We start from the raw sequence: 24,352 nt of genomic DNA, 5'->3' as shown, positions 1-24,352 counted from the left end.
GAGCCTGAAACATCAATCCAGAACTTGATGTTGTTTATTTGTTTTCTTTAACTCGGTGGACTTTTTTTTTTAACGTGGATTGAACTTACAGGGTCCACAAAGTCAGAATTGAGCCCATAGCAAAGTTTCTGGATGCGAGATGTGATTTTATCAAAAGTAACTCCCTCCTGCCGTCCATCTGGAATACAAAAAGACAACATTATTAGTCCTCCAGCTTTGTTATTTGGTTAATTTCTAAATTAAATTCTCTGTGTAATTCCTGAATATAATTGAGGCAATCAATACATATGCTTTTAGTTAGATTCCCTCCTCTGATCAATTAACTCAAATCTAGCACTGAACACCTGTCTAACCAGTTACTGTTAAGTAGGTCATTTATTTTCAAACTGTCAAAAAGGTGCCCAGCCCACACAGACTTAGGAGACACTACACACGCACCAGACAAGAGCAATAATCTAACATGATAAGAGAATACACTTCAACATATGTCAAACTAAATATGAGCAGTGCTCCTCCCTAGATATTACAGCTGTAACATAACACACTCATACACTTGACTGAGCTATATAAAACACTTTGTCTGCAAACAAGTACTGAAGTCTGCATTCATATTTTAAGAAAAAGCCTACACAGTATCTAAAATTGTGATATAAATGGACAATGGAACAAAAAGTGCATTTCCTTTTCAACCTCTGCCAGATTACACAGGTGACACTTTCTGTTCTCCTTTGTTTGTGGTTTACACTGCTACAGATGCACAACATCTCACAACAGACAGAGCTCTTTAAAAAACACTATCAAAGACATATAATACACATTACATATAGGACACATCAAAACAACACAGGGTCCAGGCAATAACCCCAGGACAAAAAGCCTCTTCATTAAAAAGTCTAAATCATAGCATCAACTTCAGCCACAGATGATGATGACTATATCAGTGTGTAATAATAGTCTTTACAGCTTAAGTTCTTATGGTATCCACATTCATTCTTCACACAGGAAATAATGGTTAAGCAAGTAAAAATTAAAGATTTATTACAAAATTTAAAAAAAAGATATTTCCCATCTTAAAGCCAAACATACCACAGAAAACATCCCAAAAAGAAAGATCTGCAGTAAAATATGTTTGGATGAATGTTTGACCAAAATGTCTATATAAAGAGCAACCTGTTGGTAAATGCACTTTAATCACTTTGGACGTTCTCAGTTTAGGTTTATACAAAATATATTCTGACCTTTTTTTTATTCATAATCTTCAGTCATGTACTGTGTACATAAGTACAATGACAACAAAAGGAAGACAACTTGCTACTTCGCGCCAAACAACAAATGTCGATAATAAGTCTGTTACACGTTCATTTGAGAGGAAGAAGAAGGACTAGAAATCAATATCAGATTAACAAAGACTTCAAATCAATTCAAAGCATAAACTAATGTGTATATGCTCAAAGTTTAAGAGTATTAAAGATGAAGACAAAACCTAAAACATAAACTGTGTCTTTGTTCTGTCATTACTGTGGTCTTTGTTTGGCTTCTCAACGGAAACTCACCGCATAAAAAAATAGAAATACATTTTAACATCACTGAAATTGAGCTGAACCCTTATAAATATGGTGTTTCTTTGAATTATTAACATTTATGACAGCATCAATACATTTTAAGACAGTTGAAGGATCTGCAAATCCCCGCAGCCCAACATTGCATCACTTTGTGTTAGACAGTAGGAATATTAAAGTGAGTTAACTTACCTCGCTTAACTACGTGCATGTTGGCAGTGAAGCAGCTGGGTTCTTCTTTTTTGTTTAATCTTCTCAGCTGGAAGCTTGAAACTTCAAAGATAACAGTGAGCCAATGTTTCAGCTGGATGTGACAGTGGGAACAATCAGCCGACACAAACAGTTGAATCTCAAACTGAGAGCGCCAACGCGGGCAGGCCAGTTACACTGCATTGTGTCAGGCGCTCAGCCAATCAGAGACGACGCCGGCAGACTCCTCAACCAATCAGAGCCCAGCACTCTGTCACTTTGTCGTTTCCGGTCGTCTTTTCCGGGTGAAAACTGGCGGGATTATTTCCAAATAACAGGTTCAACTTGTAATTATTAAATGATTTTAGCGGCGCAGCGACATGATTGCCTCATCTGTGCACTTTGATCAACTTACATATGATAATGACGCTCCCACTAACACATATGAATGTCTCTTAAGTTGTGAGCAAAGTGTTACACAGTAGGGGTCTGCTTCCTTTCATTAACTCACTGCTGTAATAAATGTTGATATTAGTTTAATCCTCAAAATCAGCATCATAAATAAGCCTGTAAATCAGTGAATGGATACAGTGACGCTAGGATGACAGCCTTTATAATTATACTCATCCATTTCAGTAGCAGTTCTCAAAAACAAATGTGCACTTTCAAGTAAAGTATATTTTAAAAATGACTGAACAGCAGGGTTGGAAAGGCTATTTTGTTAATGCAATAGGTTACAGATTTCTAGCTCCTCTATTCAAAATTCAAAAATTCAGTAATGTAAATATTTCAATTACTTAAGTAGTCTTACTAATTACCATTTGATTACTTTTCAAATTGTCTAATGAATCTTTTCAGCTGTTAGGGTAAGTGTAGCTATTAAGCCAAACAAAATCTAAATTCCTGTGTTTTTTCATGGGTACGTTACATGTAGTTACTCCCCAACACTGCTGAACAGTAAGTATGATAATGTCTTAGTAGTCAAATATCACAGACAAGTAGGCTATTCATGATGTGTGTGTGCAGTGTTTCAGTGTCAGGATGTTTTGACTAGATTATACTGGTTTGAATGATGATAATTAGCCCAGTTTAGATGTTATTGTATTTTATTTGTATACATAATACTTCATAAAATCCAGATTAAAAAAATAACATGTCTGACATGTACATCCACAGGTTATACAACAGACCTCCCTTCAACCTAGAGGAAAACAAACAATAACAAAAGAAGGAAGGAATAAAAATTAAAATCAAGTAAACTTATCATTTAGGAAAATACAACAATAAACAAGTGACAACAAGAGGGTAAAGATCACCTTTCATTGCCCCCCACAGGAGGAATTTATATTGGACAAAACAACATAATCACATTAAAAACAACTGAAGAAAACACACTTTTTTTAATTGAAAAAAAGAGCATACAGACAGTATAGAGTGACTAGTATACAAGTAAGACATCAAATAATAGATGAGCTAGGGGTAGAGAAGAAAACACAGACACCTAAGATAGAATTATCATCAAGTTTGTATAAAAAACATTCACTAAGTGGTCAATAAACATTGCAGTCTCAGACAAAAACATCTCAGACATGCACATGTCATTTTATGTATATTTGATCCTTTTTCTTAATTCATTGTTAATGTATGCATATGATGTTTTTTTTATCCATAGCAAACTCTAATTATTAAATTCCCAGATAAGTTTACTGTTTCAGTGCACTGATGTCATTTTATACAATAAAGTTTATTGTTAAACTGTAAAATATCACACCTTCATTACATTTAAGGGATCACTATACATTTTTCTATATATTCTGTACATTTAAGATGAATCGATATCGGATTTTTTTTAACTTCCTAATATTGGCATCTGCATCAGCTCCAAAAAACAGTATAGGTCGGGCTCCACAAATGACAAACATATTGAGCCACCATTGGACTCTAGTACAACAGTCTATGAGTTCAACCAGTAAAACCGAAAAAAGAAATGCCCGAGCTTTTATTTTGAAGCCCAGCAGTACACCAACACCGGTAGTGACCGTCTTAGTTTAGTTGCTAACGCTAATGGCCCCGGAACGGTAAAGCAGCAGCACTCCGAAAATGGCCGGGGTGTTTGAGGTGGAGGTTGATGGTGTAGAGCACGACCATGGACTGGAGCATCACGATGAAGCGATCCAGGTGAGAGTAACAGCCCCGGGACAGATTAAACAGATACATTGGAACTCTGTGTTAGCTTTAGCTCCTCTGGTTTAGTTTAGTTAGCGCCAGCAGCTAGCATCCATTTAGCCATCTGCTACCTAGCTCAAGTATGCGGATAAAGTGATTTCATCACTGAAGGCAAATGAATGAGCTTCAGTCGACAAAACAACAGCTTTTCAGCATGATAAGATAACTAGTTAACGTTCAAACCGTGTTGTTAGTTGTCATTAGGCGAAATGAGACCTAAAAGGCACAGTTTTCTTAAGTATTTCCACCACAATGTCCACGTTAACATCAAGAAACGCTGTGACAGCTTTATTAATGATATCTGCACCTAAAGCTGATGTGGCTGATGAGGGTCAAAGGTCACACCTTTTTACCTTCTCTGTGCTGAAGTGGTTATCAGTGTCAAGTCAAGGGAAGCAACTCAACTACTTCCGGTGGCATTTCAATACATGCCACAGTAACTGAGAGTTTGTTAAAGGTTATTACAACCTGTTATGTGGCTGCAGTTACCTCATTTGCAGCAGAGACAGAATCAGTAGACAAAATAGTGATGAATGAAAATGTTCCTTGTTGCCTGCATCTGTTTGTAAAGTGCTACAAAAAAGGACATATAAGTCTTTCAAAATGTTTTAATCTGATATGAAGGAAATGGGAAAGTGTGCTTTTCATTCATGTCAGTTGTTTTTACTTCTAACAGTGTTTTCATTTAGAAACAGCAGTTAAAATGTAAAAAAGGGGTAAATGATTACTCAAACAGGGAAATGCCAGCATACACAGCAGGATGGCAAGAAATGGGTGTGAACCCTTAGCTGGATACGTGGTCACGGAGCCACAGCCAACAATCATTGTGTTTTTTTTATCAGATAAGAAGCTCTAATACCAAGATAACATTGCATCGGCTCTTGCTGTTAATTTCATTCTAGGTTAAGTCTAAAGTAGTTTAACAAGCCCAACAACTTGGGAGGGTCTAAAACTGTTTAACACAGTTAGGTGTGTTTGTGTTTTCTCTGGGGTTCAAAGTAAACTGTGTGATGCTCAGCCAGTTTGTGACAAACTGTTTGTCTTGTTATTTAGTAGTTTAAGCACATAAACAGAATTCAAATTACCACAGGATCCACACAGATTATATTATTGGTCTCTCCCCTCCCCCCCTATAGTGTGAAGTGTGTAATTTTCTTCAAAATAAAGTGATGCTTTGGCGTGTAGCTCTATTATGAGTTTTCACCACTGCTTATTGTGTCAACACTAATCATTATTTGCCTCTCTCTTTCTTTAGTTTGATGTGTCCAAGCTCTCACCAGAGGAGAAGTGGAGGTTTGTCTCTTTGAAACACTTCTAATGGATCATGCATTTATTGTTGCCATTTATTAATTGATTTGTATGATTATTGTAATGAATTTAGATGGAAAGTCCACAAAAGTGTACAACAAAATGCAGTTATTGCACTCAAGGAGATGGATTTACACACAATCTACCAACTGTAGATTCAATAGTTTGTCTGTCTCAGTCTCTTTTATGTGTTTGGTATAATAATGTGACCAGGCTGATCAGTTCTCAGTCATTGCTATCAGCAACTCCAGTCTACAAAGCTGTCCAGTTGCAGCTTTAAGGGCACACCTGCCCTGTGTTGTTATGAATCAACAACGAATGTGCCTCCTAGCTGCATAACATTAGTTGAGTATGTGCTTCTTTTTTCCACAGGGTGGAGCATGCAAGAATGCACGCGAAACATAAAGGCCATGAAGCCATGCACGCAGAGATGGTGCTGATCCTCATAGTCACCCTGGTCATTGCCCAACTAGTCCTTGTGCAGTGGAAACAGAGACATCCAAAGTCATACAATGTAAGATTCAAAGAGAACATGTACTAACAGTGTTGTCCCTTATCAGTTTGCTTTTTCTATGTTTTTTTAACTCCTGTGTGGCAGCACATTATTGGATCAATACTTATTCCTCAAATGTGATATTTTCCTTTTTGTTCCAACCTATCCCACATATAAAATGTTACGTAGCGTCTCTGACTTCATGTTCACACAGTGTCAGTTTGTTTTTTTAAGTTCTTGGTGCACATCTTCTAACATCCTTGCTCTGCTGTCTTGTAGCTGGTGACTCTGTTCCAGATGTGGGTAGTTCCTCTCTACTTTACTACCAAACTTCACTGGTGGAGGTTCCTGACCACATGGTTTATCTTCTCTGTCATCACAGCATACGTCTCCTACCGTGCCACTCGCAAGCCGCTGGCCTGCACCACACCGAGGTAAAAGCCTGGTTTACACCTTACACCACTTTAGAAATGAAGATATCTTACCTGTTTAGATTTGATGAGATCGCCTTCTCTTCCTACTGCAGGTTGGTGTATAAGTGGTTCCTCCTCCTCTACAAGATCAGCTATGCCACAGGAATCGTTGGCTACACTGTCGTCATGTTTACACTTTTTGGTATTAACTTGATATTCAGGTAAGTATTTTCAGTAGTGGTTATTTCCCCCCTCAATTAAACTCCATAAACATTTGTAGAGTGGCTGTTACACAACAGAAAACAAAACCCTTCCAACTGTAGACTACATCTTTTCCAGCCTATCCTTTCATATTAATTTCAGATCCTGCATGTAGTACTTTGTTGCCACTAGATGATGTTGTTTTGCCATATTGACCGACCTTTTGATCATCACTGCTCCCACAACAGCCACCATTCACCTGAATCCCCAAGCCTTTGTTTTTAATCTGTCTGTCTCTGCAGTTGGTTGTGTATTTATGCATTGAAGCACTACATGTGACAAGCTGTACATTACACAGCAGCCACCAGGATGACAGAACATGAATAATAATAATAATAATAATATAAAAACAGTCAAAAATTCAATTTATAACTTCTCACAAAGTTTCATCAATTCTTCACATTTTAGAAAGCAGTAATTTCTACTTAAAAATGACTAAAATGATTATTGGATTATCAACATACCTTATGGTGTATCATCTACAGCTGGTCAGGTGTTTGTGTGTAAAGGTTGAGTGTTAAAAAGTCAAAAAATACATCGCCACTAGACAATGTTATCATTCACAGTGACATACAAACATGAACAGTCATTACGGAAACTTCCTTTTTAACAGCAAAATGGAAATGTTGTCTCCGTCTGTTCCTAATGCTAGTACAAGAATAAGGGTACATACGTTTTCTGCTTCAGAAAAGTAATCTACTGAAGGAAGTGAAACTAAAAAAAAGTTCTATGTCCAAATGACACTATCGGAAAATCGTTTTACTAATAATTTTGGTGTGTGTGTGTGTGTGTGTGATTCTGTATAGATTGTGTTGATCCTGAGTAGTCAGTTAATTGAAGTCTTATAACAGGATGCACTGAAGTGATTCTGCCACACAACTATTATAAATGCCTTTTCAAACATGACTTACTGCTTCTAAACATAATTGTTGACAATTTATACTAGAAATGGGGAAGGGAGGGAAGGGGGTGTCTTCCTGTAAGTCTTATTTTTCAGTTGTAAATTAATTTCCGGAAAACAGTTTTTTGTTTTTTTTTTAGAAACAGGAATCTGTCCACCACTCATTTAGCAGATGATCTCATTGAATATCATGATCTCTCATCATGGGATTGCCTAGGGAATCCCTGCATGCTTTGAAAAAAAAGACAGTGACTTCTCTTCCTGAATGAGATGGGCCAAAGGTTTTCCACTTCCTACCTAAAAAGGCCACCTAGATAAGATACTTCCTTGCATACATAACCTTTGGCCTTAACAAAAATGGAGATTTAAATTACATTAAAAAAGAACCTTAAAAATAGTTTCAAGGTGTTTCCATCTATAAAAAATGATTTTAGCTTGACATCAAACACACTATAATTAAAAATATATAAAGATAGATAGATAGATAGATCTAATATTACAAGGATTTTATCCAAATTCAACACTAAATCCTACTTTCAATGACTACTGCAGTCTCAAAAATATTCAACCCCCTGAATAGAATTCCTCATAAGAGCACACATTTGCCAATCAGGTGTGGTATAAAGCTTCATTAGTTGCATCAGGTGTGCTTGAGATAGAACCCTTCAAATACCTGGACTGTTGATGGTGACGTTTCATTGCATGTTAGAAATATGGCTAAGTCAAGAGAGTTGTCCAAAACATTCAGAGAAAATATCATTGCCTTGCACAAACAAGGAAAAGGATACAAAAAAATAGCAAAGGCACTGAATGTTCCTAGAGATACAGTTGGAAGCATAGTTTGCAAATTTAAAGTTAAAGGAACAGTGGCTACACTACCTGTATGTGGAAGAAAAAGGAAGCTATCAATGGCTGCCACCAGATTCCTGAGGAGGCAGGTGGTCAAAAACCCTCTACTGACTGCAAAAGACCTGCAGTGTGACTTGGTGGCAGCAGGCACTGAGGTGTCAGTTTCCACAGTAAGGTGCATACTAAACGCTGAAGGGCTCCATGCCTGTATTCCAAGACGTACACCACTACTGACCCAAAAGCACAAGAACAGTCGGCTCCAATTTGCTCAAAACTATATAAATAAGCCAAAGAGGTTTTGGGATTCTGTTCTGTGGAGCGATGAAACAAAACTGGAACTTTTGGGGCCTATGGATCAGTGGTATGTCTGGAGGAGGAAGAATGAAGCATACGCTGAAAAGAACTCCCTGCCTATAGTGAAGCACGGCAGTGGCTCAGTGATGCTCTGCTTTGCTTCCTCTGGCACTGGGAACCTGCAGCATGTGGAGGGCAAGATGGATTCAATCAAGTATCAGGTAATCCTGGGAGAAAATGTCATGCCGTCTGTGAGGAAGCTGAAGCTTGGACGCCATTGGACCTTCCAACAGGACAATGATCCCAAGCATACCTCAAAGTCCACTAAGGCTTGGTTTCAGAAGTAGTCCTGGAAGATACTAGCCTTTGCCCATGAGGAAGGGGCCGAGATCCCTCAGGAACGTTGTCAGAGGCTGGTGTGTGGCCATGCATCACGTTTGCAGCAGGTCATAACAGCAAAAGAGTGCTAAAGTACTAAAGATGCTTGTCATGAAGGGGTTGAATAATTTTGACACTGCAGTAGTCATTAAAAGTGGCATTTGAATGTTGAATTTGGAGAAACCACTTATAATATTAGTTTTGTAGACCAAAAATATACATCAGACATACTATGTGTGTTTTATGGACATTTAAGATGAATGTGATTCATGATATCCACACATTGTCCTCTCTGTCCAGGATAAAGCCAGAGGATGCAATGGACTTTGGTGTTTCTTTGCTATTCTATGGTCTGTACTACGGGGTCTTAGGAAGGGACTTTGCAGAGATGTGTGCAGACTTCATGGCTTCAACTGTTGGGGTAAGTAGAGAGGCTCCAGGCGCTCTGATTCTGTTCCCTGGATGTAATCTATAATGTAATTTTGACAATTTTTTCTCTCTCTTTCTCTTTCCTTCAGTATTACAGCGCATCCGGCATGCCAACTAAGCACCTCTCTGATAATATCTGTGCTGTGTGCGGTCAGCCCATCCTTGTAGATGTCAGTGAGGAAGGGATAATTGAGAACACTTATAGATTATCCTGCAATCATGTGTATCCTTTGTGTGAAATGCTGACATTTTTCACGCTGCTATATCTTTTATCAGTGAAAGAGAAGTTCAGGTGCGTGGTTGAGTGTTTTAACACAGGTATATAGAGACCCAAAGGGGAATTGACAGACTTAGCTTGACCTTTATGTGAATGATCATATCTGTCAGTCTGTTTGTCTGGACTTACATTACTTCCCTAATGATTAACATGTGCTGCTTGTACATTGTAAACAACACGCAAACCTTATCTAGTCTTATTTAGATATTTTTTCATACCCAGATTTGCAGTTTTATTTTTAATTACAACATTTTGTTAAACTTGGAGATGTTTTCTTTGGTGCTTTCAAACCTCTTGCACAGTTGAACTGAATCTCATCAAATGAATCAAAAGAGAATTTGTTGTTTACAGACAAGTAGAACTGCATGTTGTGTATTGGTGGAACATTCCAGTGTAAAATATTGCCAAATAACAAAACATTTAGCTTATGGCTAATGTTGCGGTATTTACTGGAGGTGAATCATTCTTTGCAGCTCTAAAAAAAAAAAAAAAAGTTCTGGGAAACATGCCATTTTATCCAGGTGTGAAACTACTTTAAAGTTTATTAATAACTTCCAGAGTTTCAGATTGGTTACACAGACTCGCGTACTCATTGATACCAGATCCAGCATATTAGGCAGTATGTAGTTTGATATCTGGTCTGATATTTGATTATTTATTCTTTATATTTGAAATTACAGTTAATCTTGAATTCACTTTTACTATTAACTATTAAATTAAATATTATATTAATTGGTAATCTGCTAAATGTCCTGCCAGTTATGGAACCACTTTTGGGCATCCTCACCAGCATTGTTATTAAAACTTATGTATTTTATCTCCTCTGAAATATGGATATTGACATCCGACAAATACAAAATTGGTTGAGTTCCAATAATCATCTTCTAGTTGAATTTTGCAAATATTAGTTCAGAGTTTCACATTGAAACATGCCTTGTCTGCTAGTGTGGAGAGCAAACCCATCAGACAAACCAAAACTGCCTGTAAACCATTAAAAAAAGTTATTTTCTGTCTTTATAAGGTAAGTCAACTGTTATTACTTCTTGATTGAAATAGATTTTTCACGTTAACAACTTTTGGTTGTTGAGCCTTAACTCCAAATCCAGGTTCCATGAGTTCTGCATAAGAGGATGGTGCATTGTGGGAAAGAAGCAGATGTGCCCCTACTGCAAAGAGAAGGTGGATCTGAAGAGGATGTTTAGCAACCCGTATCCTTTTTTATGCATATAAGCTTTGCCTGTTGTTTGTCTTCTGCATTGTTTGTTTGTTTTCCACTGAATATCTTAACGATTCACACACTCATATAGAGTAATATACATGCACAGACTGTATAGAAAGCAGATGACACACACAAACCATCAGTACCATCACATTCAAACTGAAAACAGGCATTTTTGGTCTCAGGTGACATCTAACCAATGTCTTCCTTGTAACTGAGAGGAAGTGTTGGCAGTAACATTTAGGTTGATTTATCAGTTGGTTCATTGCAGGCTATTTGTAACATGAAGAAACATTTATAGGTTGTTCAACAAGTTCCTGTTCCTTTTTTGTGGTTCAGATCGTAAACTTCACGTAACTACTGTATGCAATATATAATGCCGGTAACAAACTAAAAACAGTTTATAGCTTATCTCGGTCATGTGTCATCAGTTCTATATTGCACCCATTTCATAATTTCCCAGTTAAAAGTTTGTTTACTTAACCTATTTTTTTACAGCTGGGAGAGGCCACATGTCATGTATGGACAACTATTAGACTGGCTTCGGTACTTGGTTGCCTGGCAGCCCGTTATTATTGGATTTGTGCAAGGTATCAACTACGCACTGGGTCTGGAGTGACCCATCATGGACGTGATGCCGTACGGAGAAGATAATGCACTGGCTCAAAAGACTTGGGGCCTAACATTGAACTAAAACGTCAATTAAAAAAAAAGTGTCTATACTTTTTGTATATATTTATAGGCACATACTGTATTATCTGTATTCACAGTTTATTTGAATTTTATTAGTAATCAGAATTTTGGTGTCTGTCAATTTCCCAGGATTTGTTTCACACAACATTACACCTTTTAATAATTGGTTTGTCCATCTTACGGCCTAGTAAAGCGGTTCTCGAAATCATTAGAGGTGCTTTTTTACTAATTATGTCTTAAATGTTTGTTAATACTTAGTTGAAAGATCTTGCTGGAGTTTTTCTCCTATAGTCTGATGGCAATCAGACCTGATTAATAAATACTGAATGGAAATCATCATTATTACTTTCTCCCGTGCCTCCTAAATACATGAACTCAGTATCCAAAGATCTCCTCTGGAATCATCCTGCCACTGTCATGAAATGTGATCATGTCATAGTTGTTAACATTTATTCCATATGTTGAACTGAAGTGACATGATTGAGAGTTTCCCATACGCTTGAAATCATGCTCCATGTGAGTTGAAGCGTTGTCATCACGGAGGGGGGGGGGGGGGGGGGGGGTGTTATGTAAATGGTGGATTCCTCATACTGTACTCATAAGGATGGAACTTTCAGTGTTGCTGGATTTTAAAATGTCGTTGTGGGTATTCATCCGTATTAGTCAAGTCAGTCATGTTTGCTTTGACCTTCACCCCTTACACAATGTCTCACTTCATTAAATCTGTACGTGAGTTAGGATGTCACTGTCCACAAAACATGGTCTTCTGTTTTCACTCACTCAACCGACTTTCTTCTTTTTTAAACATCAATTCACCCAAATTACAGAAAGAAAGATTTCCTCATTTACCTCCAGTTGTATCTAGCCTTGCAGATAGTTCTCATATTTGATGACAGTGTTGTGTGGGTTACTCAGGGTAATGTGCACACAGTTTTTGTAAAGATACATTGCTGTTAAAATATATTAATCTAATTTTTCAGTGCTGTGCGCCCTAATAACAAACTTAAACTCATCTCCACTGTACTGGAGTGGCAACAGAAATCGTAAGAGATGGATATCATAAAGCCTGGCCAAAGAAAACTGAAACTCTGTATGGTTAAATACCACAATAAGTAAAAGAGAAAACATATGTTTTTGCAGTTTGGGTCAACAATTCTGAAATTGGAGTGACCCAGTGATCACAAACCAAAACATAAAATGAAACCAGTGACTGTTAACACCCCTGTCAACACTGTTAAAACATACTAGAATGAAGATTTAACTGTATGAAAATGATGATGGTCTTAATTTCATGTGATCTATTCAATATGAGGTCCCTTTATATGCAGATTTGCTTGAAGGTGATGGTTGACGGTCTTTTGCAAGTTACTGACCACAGTACATGCCTCATAATGCCAACTTCCTGAAAGGGATGCAGTCTCTTTGCTGGGACCCTCACATTGTTTAAGGGACTAGGCTACTGAGATCATTTTTTTTTGTTGTTGTCAATGTTACGATAAAGATCCATTAATAAACATCAAAATGGTTTAGATTCTGTGTACCTGTTATTTCAAGTTTCTGTTTCCATTATGTAAAGCCAAGCTATGAAATACACACATACAATGGGGGAAATAAGTATTGGACACGTCAACTTTTTTCTCATTATATTTATTTCCAAAGATGCCATTCATGTGACATTTCTTCCAGACACTGGTATTAACTCAAATAATCCACACATGAAAAGAAATCACAAGATTCAATATTGAATACACTATCTGAGACTCGTTTAATACTTTGTGGAGAAGCCTTTGTTTGCAATGACTGCTTCCAGACGCTTCTTGTATGTATGAACTAATCGCCCACACTGCTCAGGTGTGATTTTTGCCCATTCCTCCGCACAGATTGTCTTCAAATCTGGAATATTCTTTGGTGCCCTCTGGTGAACCCTTATCTTTAGTTCTTTCCACAAATGTTCAATCGGATTTAAGTCAGGTGATTGACTGGGCCATTCTAACACATTGATTTTCTTTTTTTTAAACCATTCGAGAGTCAACTTTGCCGTGTGCTTCGGATCGTTGTCCTGTTGAAAGGTCCAGCCACGTCTCATCTTCATCATCCTGGTGGATGGCAGCAGGTTCATCTCAAGAATTTGCCGATAGATGTTTCCATTCATTGCTCCTTCAATTATATGAAGTCTGCCAGTACCCTGAGATGAGAAACAACCCCATGCCATGATGTTTCCACCACCAAACTTCACTGTTGGCATAGTGTTATTTGGGTGATGTGCCCTATTTGGGTGATGATGCCTTTCCTTGCCAAACTATACAGCTTTCCCATGGTGTGTTCAATACTTCCGGTGTTATTGCACTTAATTCCACATAATCACTATTTATGGATTTGAATGTTGTGATTTCTTTTCATGTGTGGATTATTTGAGTTAATACCAGTGTCTGGAAGAAATGTCACATGAATTGCATCTTTGGAAATAAATGTAATGACAAAACAGTTAATGCGTTCAATACTTATTTCCCCCATTGTATTTATATATAGACACAATTGAAATCACAAGACAGAAAGGTGTAAATTAGTCACAATGCTTGATTTATGTACGTGTAACCATGAAGTATGCGTCAACAATTTATAAAAACATGAGTGGCCCAGTTCATGAGGAAATCCCCACTAACTGGATGTCCAAGCAGAATTATAGTGTGAGTGGGTGTAGGGAAGTGAATTGTGACTACACATGTACAGTATAAAGGACCACACCAACATCAGTCATCAGCACTCACTGGAAGACTCAGTATGAAGCTGTCATCCGTTATCAAAGGTAATTAAAAAGTTGTTTTCATTGTATTATTATGACATTGGTTGTTAATTTGTATGTTTGCAACAGTTTTAGGATCTCTGTGCCTTTTGCTTGCAGATGGATCTCCAGGTACGTTGTGTTTTATGGTGACAAAGTTTGATTTTTCTATAATCTAGTAGTTTTAGTGCTGACCTACATTTTCTCCTTCAGTTTTAAATGGAGCTCCACAGATCATTGGGTCACGCAACATCCATGTCAAAGCTAAACCAGGTAACACTTTTAACAGCTGACAGGCCCAGTTATTGGGTGACTGCTCAGGGTTTTTTTTTTTATTATAAAGTTGTTTTTAAGGGAGACCAGTGTTAATGTGTTTGATGGGTCTGGATGTGTTCTGCCTTACAGGAGAGCAGCTGTTGCTTCACTGTGATGCCTGTGTAGACTCTGAAGATATAACACTAATCTACTGGCTTGTCAATGGCTTGTTCCCTGAAGAAGATGGGAGAATAACAGAATTAAAGGAGTGAGTATGAGTCTAAATAGAAATTTATTTAACACACCCATTAAAGCACAGTTATCCATCGTGCGTTGGAATGTACTGTTGTTGCAGACGGTTCTTAGAAAGATGTGTGAATGAATAATAATTGACATCTGTTAAAGATCAACCATTGAGGACGGTACAATCCTGCAGAGAAGCCTGCTGCTGAAAAATGTCACATCAGAAGACCTCACATCCAACTTCACCTGCTTAGTGACAAACTCCATCGGGATGGTGCAGAAGTCTATCACACTATCGAAAAGCAATTGTGGTATAAGAAAAAGGAGAAGATCCTGAATTATGTTACTGCTGTTAAAACAAAAAAAACAAAAACAAAAAAGCATATCTGAGCCATGTTTATATTGCAAGCTTGACATGAGTTATTATCTGTAATTTTACTATTGTGTGATATGCACTTGAGATGGAAGCAGCAGGAGCTCTAATGCATTAAATGTATTAAATCTGGGCTCCAGAAAACCACATTGTTTTCCTTCAGTGAGACCAGTGGTGATAAAATGTGATGTAAAAATTGAGCCCTTCTGATCTTTTAGGAGAGAATACAGACAAGGAAACAAAAAAAGTTGAGCTTGAACAGCAACTGAAGGATAATATCACCCTCTTAATGTGAATCTGATTGTTTCTTTGACTCAAGAGGAAACATTTTATGTGGGACTGAATGCTTGTTAAAACTGTACTAAACTACCTGAATTACTATTATTTACATGGCTGTACCGCACAATGGCTTGCTTGATATACATATATATAGAATAATGTAACAATAAATTGCTACGCTACTTGATATGCTTGTGTATCAATCCAGTGTCTGTGTTTGCTGGCCATTAGCTATCTTAAAACGTGTACACTACTAAACTACAAATATACTCCATAATGACACAAAAACCAATCATTCCATTAATCCACTCACAAACTGGTTCATTTTCTTTTTTCAATAGAGTATTTTCATATCCTGTATAACCATGGGTGAATGTATGGCAGAGACTACAGGGATCACAAATGCTTTTCAAAAGTTATTCAATGTGATTAACATGTTACACTATGCTCAACATTAAAGCAACAAGCAGCAATATCTGATTAACAAAACTTAACAGTAATTGACAAACTTTAAAATACACCATTGCAATAATCATCTTCTCCCCTAAATATGTACATAAAAAAATAAACCCTAACCCTAATAATTTTAAGACTAAGACAGTTTAGGCACCAGAGTAGACTGGCTGGAAAGGAAAGCAGTCATAAATGTCAATCAAAAATCTGTGATTGTGTATAAGAGGAAAAACATAAAGGCCACTTATATCTTATGGATTCTGTAAATCTACACAAACATCCCTTTTTCTTTCACATCTTTGGTACATCAGTGTATGCATGTTTAGCTGTTAAATGGTTTAAGGCTTCATTAGTGCATTTGTTTATTCTATGATTGGATTTCAAGTGAAAGCTTGATACTTGCACAATGATTTTGTACAGTGTTCATTGTTTTAAAGCGACGTTGCCTCTCAGGTACTCACACCCAGCTCCTCCAAGCAGCGCCGTAGGTTTTCATTCCTGCCAGGAAACTGATTTTCTTTGATCTTCTTCTTGATCAGGGAGGCAGCATCATCGACCATATTTGGCCACTTCGCAGAGTTGGTGCAGAACGGTTTGAGAAGGTCCACGTTAATGTGAAGCACCATTCCAAACAGGAAACGCAGGAACATGTCCAGTTTGCCATCCTCATAAGTGAAGCTTTTGTCCACAGCGCTCTTGTACATCTCCATCGCTTTGTGTCCCTTGAACATCCGTGAGAACCTGTCTTTCAGCTGCTGCTCAAAAATGTTCTTCCCATGGTTTCTGAAGGAGAGAAACACATAAAGGGCGGCCAGGTACTCCTGCATGGTGGGGTGGATAAAGCTTATGACTCTCTCTTGAAACAAGATGAATGGCTTTGTGACATATTGTGTGCACAGTCCGCTATTTACCACTGCCTCATCATCACTGACTCCAACCTCTTTCCATTCACACCTGGTCAACTTGAACTGGCCTTTTTCAATCATGGTGAGGGCCGTCTTTCCTAGTTTCATCAGACAGTCTCTCTCTTCATCTGGGCTAAGAGCTGGAGCTCCATCTACACGATACTGCCGCGTGAGCGCCAGTACCAGCTTTGTGTACATGTAGGTGAGGCTCCTGGGTAGCTCTGCCTGTAGACCCTTTGCCCGAAAGATATTCTCACACTCGTCTGCCACCAGTGAGCAAAACAGGGGCAAGTAACACATGATGCGGAGGGTTTTGAAAGACTTGGTGTATGCAATAACTCGATCTGCATGATCTGGGTTAATAAACCTCTTCTTAAAGTACTCATCCTTATCAGATTCGCCGAAACCTCGCAAGTCAAGCTCATCATAATGCGTGTCCCAAGGGATGCAGCGCCTTACCAGTGGCCGAGAAGTGAACATGAAGACGTCGCGGAACAGCAGCCTTCCTCTGAGGAGGTTGACCATGATGATGTTCAGGCTAGTGATTTCTGTGGGGTCACCAAGAAGCTCGGTGTTGTGAAAGTCAAGCTTCTCGCAGAACTCGTCAAGGCCATCAAAGACGAACAGTATTAAGCACTCGTCACTTCTATAGTCCTCTTCCCTCAATTGTTTTGTTTCTGGGTAGAGTTCATTTACTATCTCCAACAGGGAGGTCTGCTTATCCTCAAACTTTTTGAGTTCCCTGAACGGCAGAGGAACCAAAAATGACACGTGTTGGTGAGACTTTTCTTCAACCCAATCGAGGATTAACTTTTTGATCGCCATCGTCTTCCCTGAGCCGGCCCCTCCAGTGAGCAAAAGAAACCTTAGGTTTGTTTTGTCCAACCATTCTTTACTCATGAGATCTTGGACAGAAAGCTGTTTCCCTTCCTTTCGGTTGCTGTCAAGCTTACCTATTGTCAAGACCTCATGTTCAAGATTTGGGCCATTATCACTTGTTGACTTTATGTTGAGATTGGTAAAGACATCATCAAAGGACCTCATCTCTCCCTGCTTGCTGCAATCACCTCCCATTTCACCGTATATCTTCTTCAGAGATTGACGTAAATCGTATCTTACTTCATCTGAAAAAAGAAAATGAACTTGTGTAAATACATCGACCAGCCCTTTGGTTCAATTTAAGAGTTATAAACCATTAAGACATGCAGCGGCATACTCACTTCTGATACATAAAGACTGGAGATAATCAACCATCTTCTTTTTCCCTATTTCCTCAAGCACATATTTGGTCAACTTCAAAGAAATCTCCAAGTTGTAACACTCAAGCAACCTGTCCACAAGGTCCAACAAGTCCATGCTTTGGGGAGGAGTATTGAATGACTGTGGGTAACGCCTCCACAGAATCCTCTTGAAGTAATGCATTTCTCCATCAGACAGCATCCCAAGGGTTTTACAAATAGCCTGATTCCAAAAGAGGGATACAATTCAATGATACTCCTTCTTAGAGGGAGTGCATTTTAAAACTTAATTTCTTTCTTAATTTCAACTGACCTTGAAAGTAAATTCCACTGTCAGGGAAGGATGCCTAATCTCATTTGGGTCATGTATTAACACAAGGGCGTCAGGAGACTCTGGGACGGTATCCTCTTTGTTTCTAACCCTGGTGAGATATGAGCATACTTTAGTGTCAACCCTTCTAATCACACACACTAAAATGTGTAAGTTGCTTGCCATGGATGTATTTCTTACTTGGGGATTCTGTTTTCACAGTCATCACTGTCCAAGGTGTAGCAGCTAGAGTATGAGTCTGCTCTCACCAGCTGGATGCTAAAACCAAGATGACAAAAGTGTTTGAATTATATTCAGTGTAGTTATAAGATGTCATTAGTTGGGACAGGGGGGTCAAACTCATCTTAGTTCAGGAGCCACATACAGGCATCTCAGGTGGGCCAGACCAGTAAAACCATTACATAATAACATAGAATATATGTTACAACTTTACTATAAAACTATTTATAAAAACAGATGAACAGCCTGAGAGGTTTTTTCAGATTATTTTGCACAGAAGCTGCTGATTGATGTTCAATATATGAATTATATAAATATGACTAAAATATGTATTCATTGTTTAAGATAATTGTTTTCTGGTCAGGGTGGAAATACTGGAATTACTTTTCTGTAATTTTCATACTTTTCAAAGTTATCCAGTGGGCTGGATTGGACCCTTTCACGGACCTGTTCTGGCCCGCAGGCTGTATGTTTGACACCCCTGAGTTAGAAAGTACAACAAGGCGCAATGTATTAAAACATGCATATTATGAGCATAGCTACTTGCTGACTGTGATGAATGCCTAAATTTACAGATGGATTTTAGCTTCTCTGTTCATACCTTGTCAAAGATTCATCGATTTTTTCCATTTTTTCTGATTTCTCACTTGACATTGAGCTGTAGCTGAGAACTGGGGAGTTGGCCTGATCCACATAATGCCTGCCAAAAAAGAAAGAAAGAAAGAAAAACAGAAAATCAGTTTTTCGATTGCTTTGTGGCCACACAACAAGCAATCACAAGCTTCTATTCCATGTACCAGATAAGCAGCCACACTCTACCCTCTCGTTTTGTTTTGTTTTTTTGTATTTTTATAAAACATTTTCCCATTTTCTTTTAATGGATCGACTCTGCTTAGACCAAGTATGTATGTATGTATGTATGTATGTATATACATACATACATACATACATACATACATACATACGTACGTATAAAAAATACACAATAACCCTGCTGCTGTTGTATGTACATATTTCAGGGCATAACAAAAATAAACGTACTGATGATGGAAACATTTAGAGGATGAAATAGATACATTTAATTAGTTACTAGACCCATTGTTCAGAATTTGCAGTAGCATTAAGTTGCTACTGTAAAGTGGGATTAGTACATAAAATAATCTCTCGTTACCATTGGCTAGTATCCATCGGACTTGTCCCCAGGTCAAGAGAAGGTCTTCTTTCAGGGATGTAGTAGAGATCTTCATCTTCCTCCTCTTCAACGTATTCACTCTGGCCTCCAGCAGACACTGCATCCCCAAGGGAGCTGCCCGAGGGCGTGACCCTATCCATTAAGTCACTGTCGTCCATGATGTCATAGAAAGAGTCAGCTAACAGGTAACATGACAAGCACAGTGATCACTTTTCTTTCCACCTGGCGTGGTATCTGAACAGTGGCCTGTCTGGACCTGCAGAAGAACATGGGAAAAAATAAAACAAAACAAAACAGCATATCAATTCTCAACATATGCACAATGACATCCTCAGCCACCTAATATAAGCAAAAGACTCAGTCAACACCCAGATCACCAAACCTGTTCAACATGTATTTGCAAACTTATTTTAATGCATGCAAGTATCACTCCAATCACCACTACCATGCCTTTTCTTGCCCTTATCACTGTAAAATGTTATAATGTGCTGAGCTTCTGTTAGTAGATGTTATTTTATGCTGTTCTGCATTACTATATTAGCTTTCTGGATTTTGGATTATTTAATCTAGCGAGGGACTGAAATATGAGGTAAAGCAGAGAAGGAAAATTGCTGACATATTTGTTTTTCTAGTCATATGTATCTTATGGCTCCTGAGGGTATTGATCTCAAGGTGTTGGAACACAGGATAATAATCTAGCTTCCGGTTATGGTGAGCAGGTGAAATGTAAGTTATCTAGTAATGGGTTTCCTCTCCAGTTGTAATACAATGCCTCGCGAAAATGAAAGGTTTCTCTCTCTGGAGGTGAAGCGCGTCAACCTCTATGTGTTTAGCTGCAATGTGTGCCTCTGTGGTCCAAAATTAGAACTCAGGCCCTATAAAGCCCAACTTTACCTTCACGCGGCCTAACAATGAGATTTATGGTGTCTTGTCTGTCTTCTCTCTTCCGCTTTGTGGTAAAACGTCATGAACAATGTGTCTAATATCTCACAGCCTCTCTCCACGTGTCATTAGCAAGAATAATGTCAGTAATATCGTTGAAGTTTACGACTGTAACTTTTTAAACTTTGAACTTTGATAGTTAACACTACTACGACAGTAAGATAAGCACACCAAAACGGCTTTAAACAGGAATATAACGCGAAGGTTACACAAAGTTAAACCATTTCCTTAATGGTAGAAAATGTGAAATGAATAATTACACAAGTGCTTTTATAAATGATTACTATTTCATGATTTATGCCATGAAGAGACTCACCTTCGTATCTGTTGGATTCAGGAAGAAGTTTTTCCTGCTCCACCTCCTGCTCTTTCTCTTCTTCTTCCTCCTCCTCTTCTTTGGTAGTTTGTTGGCGGTAGTTTATAGCCGCATTACCGCCACCATCTGGATTGAAGTGCGGATCAAAATGGCTTATATAATACAGTACATTCAATTATCCAAAATAAGTCCTGTGTTTATAAAAGTCTGAAAATAGTTATTTACCCCAATCACCTAAAATGCGCAACAACTTTTATCTAATGTCTACGTCATGTGATTAAAAGTGTCTTCTTCTTGTCAAATGAGTTTCAAATATTATAAAGAAATTGCATACTGCCACCTACAGGCTTGGAGAGTGAAGTACAGTTAGAGAAGTTAAAAATATAACAGTCAAAGTTCTGCATTTAAAAAGTACATTGCATGCTTAATTATTATGCTGTTGTTTTATTTATTTATTATTATTTATTTATTTAATCATTTATTTAAAACAGGCAGTCTCAATGATATATGAATCTCTTTTTCAAGAGATACCTGTGTACAAGAAATTCACACGTACAATAATACACAATTCACACGACAATGAACAAGTCAAACATATATTACACATCAAGAGAAACATCAAGAAACATGATTGACAGCAGGCAAATACAACCTTTTACAAACCCTAACCCTAAAACTCGTTCCATTTGTGCAGCAACATATTTGAAACCACATTTACCAAGTTTTGTGTGTGGGAGTGGTACAGATCATATAATCAATGAGCAAAGGTGAAGTTTTTCCAATAAGGCTTTGTAGATAAACAGCACACTGTACAATGCTGCACCCTTCTGTCTGTTAAGGCAGACCAACCCACCTTCTCATAAAGTAAGAAGTGGTGTATAAGGAATTTAATTTTATAACACCTGCTATAAAGCGAAGTGCACTATGATACACAGAATCACGATGCTTTAGGGTGGAGGGAGAAGCATGCATACAATATCACCATAATCAAGCAAAGGCAGAGATTGTACATTGCACTATTGTTTTGCGACCAGCAAAAGAGAAACAGCATTTATTTCTATACAGAAATCCTAATTTAACTTTTAGTTTGCTTGATAGTTTTTCCACATGGACTTTAAAAAGTGAACCAGAGTCCTAAGTATTTATAACAATCAATACATTCAATAGGTGAACCTTGGTTTTGATGTTTGTAGTGGGCTGGATGCTCTTAGGTGACCAGGAAAATAACATGCATTGTGTTTTGCCAGAATTGTCAGAATATTAGTGGTGACTTTATGTATAAGCAGGATTTTAATGTTATCTCTGAAGCGAAGGAGCTATTATTTTATAATCATGCCACGTATTCTATGAACCAATGAGATATTGTATATTTGAAGTACAGCGCTTCAGTAAATGAATCTCATTATTTAGTTTATAATGATGGAAATGACCATGCTTGCTTAGTTTAAAAGTGCAATTGTTTTCCTTATATTCTAAATGTTTAATCTAAATGGTTAAATAATGTATGTGAGGTCCACAATAACTGTGAACATTAACAGCAATAGATGTTTTTCACATTTGTTTTGTTTTTTCATTGCTTTTTGTCTCAGTAAAGCGCAGGTTTTAAATAGTAAAATCAATCATATCTTTATTCCCTTTTAGCTGCTTCATTTTTGAGTATGAATATTGTCACACCGCAATATCTTATTTGGATACTTTAATACTACATAGCCATCATTAATGTGATACCTATTAGTGATACCTGTGTCTTTTGTTGGCCTGTAAGAACATCATGTGGACAGCATGTAAATTCATGTGTTTATACTCTCGCACAGTTCATCTAATAACAACATTCATGTTTAACACTGCACATGGTTCCAATAATCACTTTCTACTTCTCATCCATTCATTTGATTTGTTTTAAATATAGAAAATAGGCCTAATGTTAATGACTGTAAACAACAACATGAACAAATAATGTTTTTCAAGTTGCACAATACATTTAGGATAAATACCATTAGACCCAAATCAGGTCTGAATGATGACCAAACTGTCTCTTTTTAATTGGACTTATTGTAAATTAATAAAGATTCAGTGTTTTCAACATGAGGGGAAAGTATTCTAATGGGTTTTTTCAGTATGATTTTGTCATTTTAATTGAATGGCATATTTATTGCATCCCTCAACAAAACATTTTTTAAATATAATGATTTAACTTTTTTATATCCCTGCTTTTAAACAGGCTGAAACTGTATTGTAGCGTGCACGATGTGAGCATATCAAGCATAATGCTTGGATTTTGTTCTGGCAGGTAGCTATTGCAAAATATGACTCATAAAGGTAAAAAAAAAGCAATTACAGCTTGTGTAGCTTATATAAGAGCGTTACTGAATGTCATTATTGTTTCATTATCTTAATTTCCATGAATTCCAGTCACATCATCAGGAGCCACACATAGTTTCCTGCCACTCTATTCATTTATGATTATTGATTATCTTGAATGTCAGAGACTCTGTTTCTGCCACTGTTCTCATGTATCTGCTTGTTTAATAGGCAGCACGTCAGAATATTATTGTTGGCAGGCATGTCTTGTCTTGTTTTTGTCACATTATTGCTTCTTACACGACCTCCAGAGAGATCTATTTGTGCTGTTAGAATTAAATCAACTTAAATCAAATTATTGATGAGTTGTTGGTCCTGTTGACAAATATACGGTAAAAATGGCAAAAATACATAAAACAAAATAATTCCTACTTGAAAAAAAATGGGAAATATGTGTCTCAAGGCTATAGGCTATATTATCCTATCCTATTATCCTATAGCCGCTATAGGATAATGAGCATATGTTGAAAGTCTGAATGTAACTCCTTATATTTATTTATTTTGTATCAATATGTGATATGACATTAAATTTAAATGTAATATTTGCTCTATAGCTATTAAAATAGGCTTAAAACATGAAGCTGTTTCACCATAGATGAGAAAAACGAGGCGCATGTCAGCATCCCTGTCTCGTTGGTTACCGTCGTTTCCACTACACTGCGCTTTGTGTGACGGAGGCGTGAACAGCGACAAAGACGACAGGAGGAAACAGTGGTGGCTATGAGAGGTGATTAGTGCCCAAAGGATTGGGAGGAGAAACAGAGGAATTATTGTCAACGCAGCCATTGTGTTGAATGGATTTAATAGTGGCTTATGTTGTATTCACATTGTGGATTATTTAGGAGTATTTAGAGAAATGAATGCAGCATAGCTCTATCTGTGGTAAACTCACATTATCCAATTGTTTTTTCTGCATGAAAACAAATCGGATGTTTGAAAATTCATTAAAAACAGTCATCAACAATCACATAGAC

General features: G+C 37.5%; 2 protein-coding genes across 2 annotated transcripts; one reads left to right on the top strand and one right to left on the bottom strand.

Annotated features, from left to right (window-relative positions):
* The first annotated feature begins 3,802 nt into the window (after window positions 1–3,802).
* Window positions 3,803–13,017, top strand: rnf121 (ring finger protein 121). Its single transcript, XM_053331734.1, has 9 exons — window positions 3,803–3,926; window positions 5,230–5,267; window positions 5,655–5,796; window positions 6,055–6,209; window positions 6,302–6,409; window positions 9,172–9,292; window positions 9,390–9,523; window positions 10,684–10,785; window positions 11,295–13,017. The coding sequence occupies exons 1-9, from the start codon at window positions 3,849–3,851 to the stop codon at window positions 11,413–11,415; spliced, it is 999 nt and encodes a 332-aa protein (XP_053187709.1). The 5' UTR covers window positions 3,803–3,848; the 3' UTR covers window positions 11,416–13,017.
* Window positions 13,018–15,735: 2,718 nt separating this feature from the next.
* On the bottom strand, window positions 15,736–21,273 carry nlrc3l1 (NLR family, CARD domain containing 3-like 1). The gene is made up of 8 exons (XM_053332087.1): window positions 21,018–21,273; window positions 19,739–20,015; window positions 19,169–19,267; window positions 18,971–19,048; window positions 18,529–18,606; window positions 18,331–18,439; window positions 18,000–18,240; window positions 15,736–17,903 (listed from the first exon to the last, which is right to left on the bottom strand). The coding sequence occupies exons 2-8, from the start codon at window positions 19,915–19,917 to the stop codon at window positions 16,324–16,326; spliced, it is 2,364 nt and encodes a 787-aa protein (XP_053188062.1). The 5' UTR covers window positions 19,918–20,015; window positions 21,018–21,273; the 3' UTR covers window positions 15,736–16,323.
* Between the last annotated feature and the right edge of the window lie 3,079 nt (window positions 21,274–24,352).

This window comes from Scomber japonicus, chromosome 13, assembly GCF_027409825.1.
Source record: "Scomber japonicus isolate fScoJap1 chromosome 13, fScoJap1.pri, whole genome shotgun sequence".
Lineage (NCBI taxonomy): Eukaryota > Metazoa > Chordata > Actinopteri > Scombriformes > Scombridae > Scomber > Scomber japonicus.
This window is presented reverse-complemented; position numbering and strand designations above follow the sequence as displayed.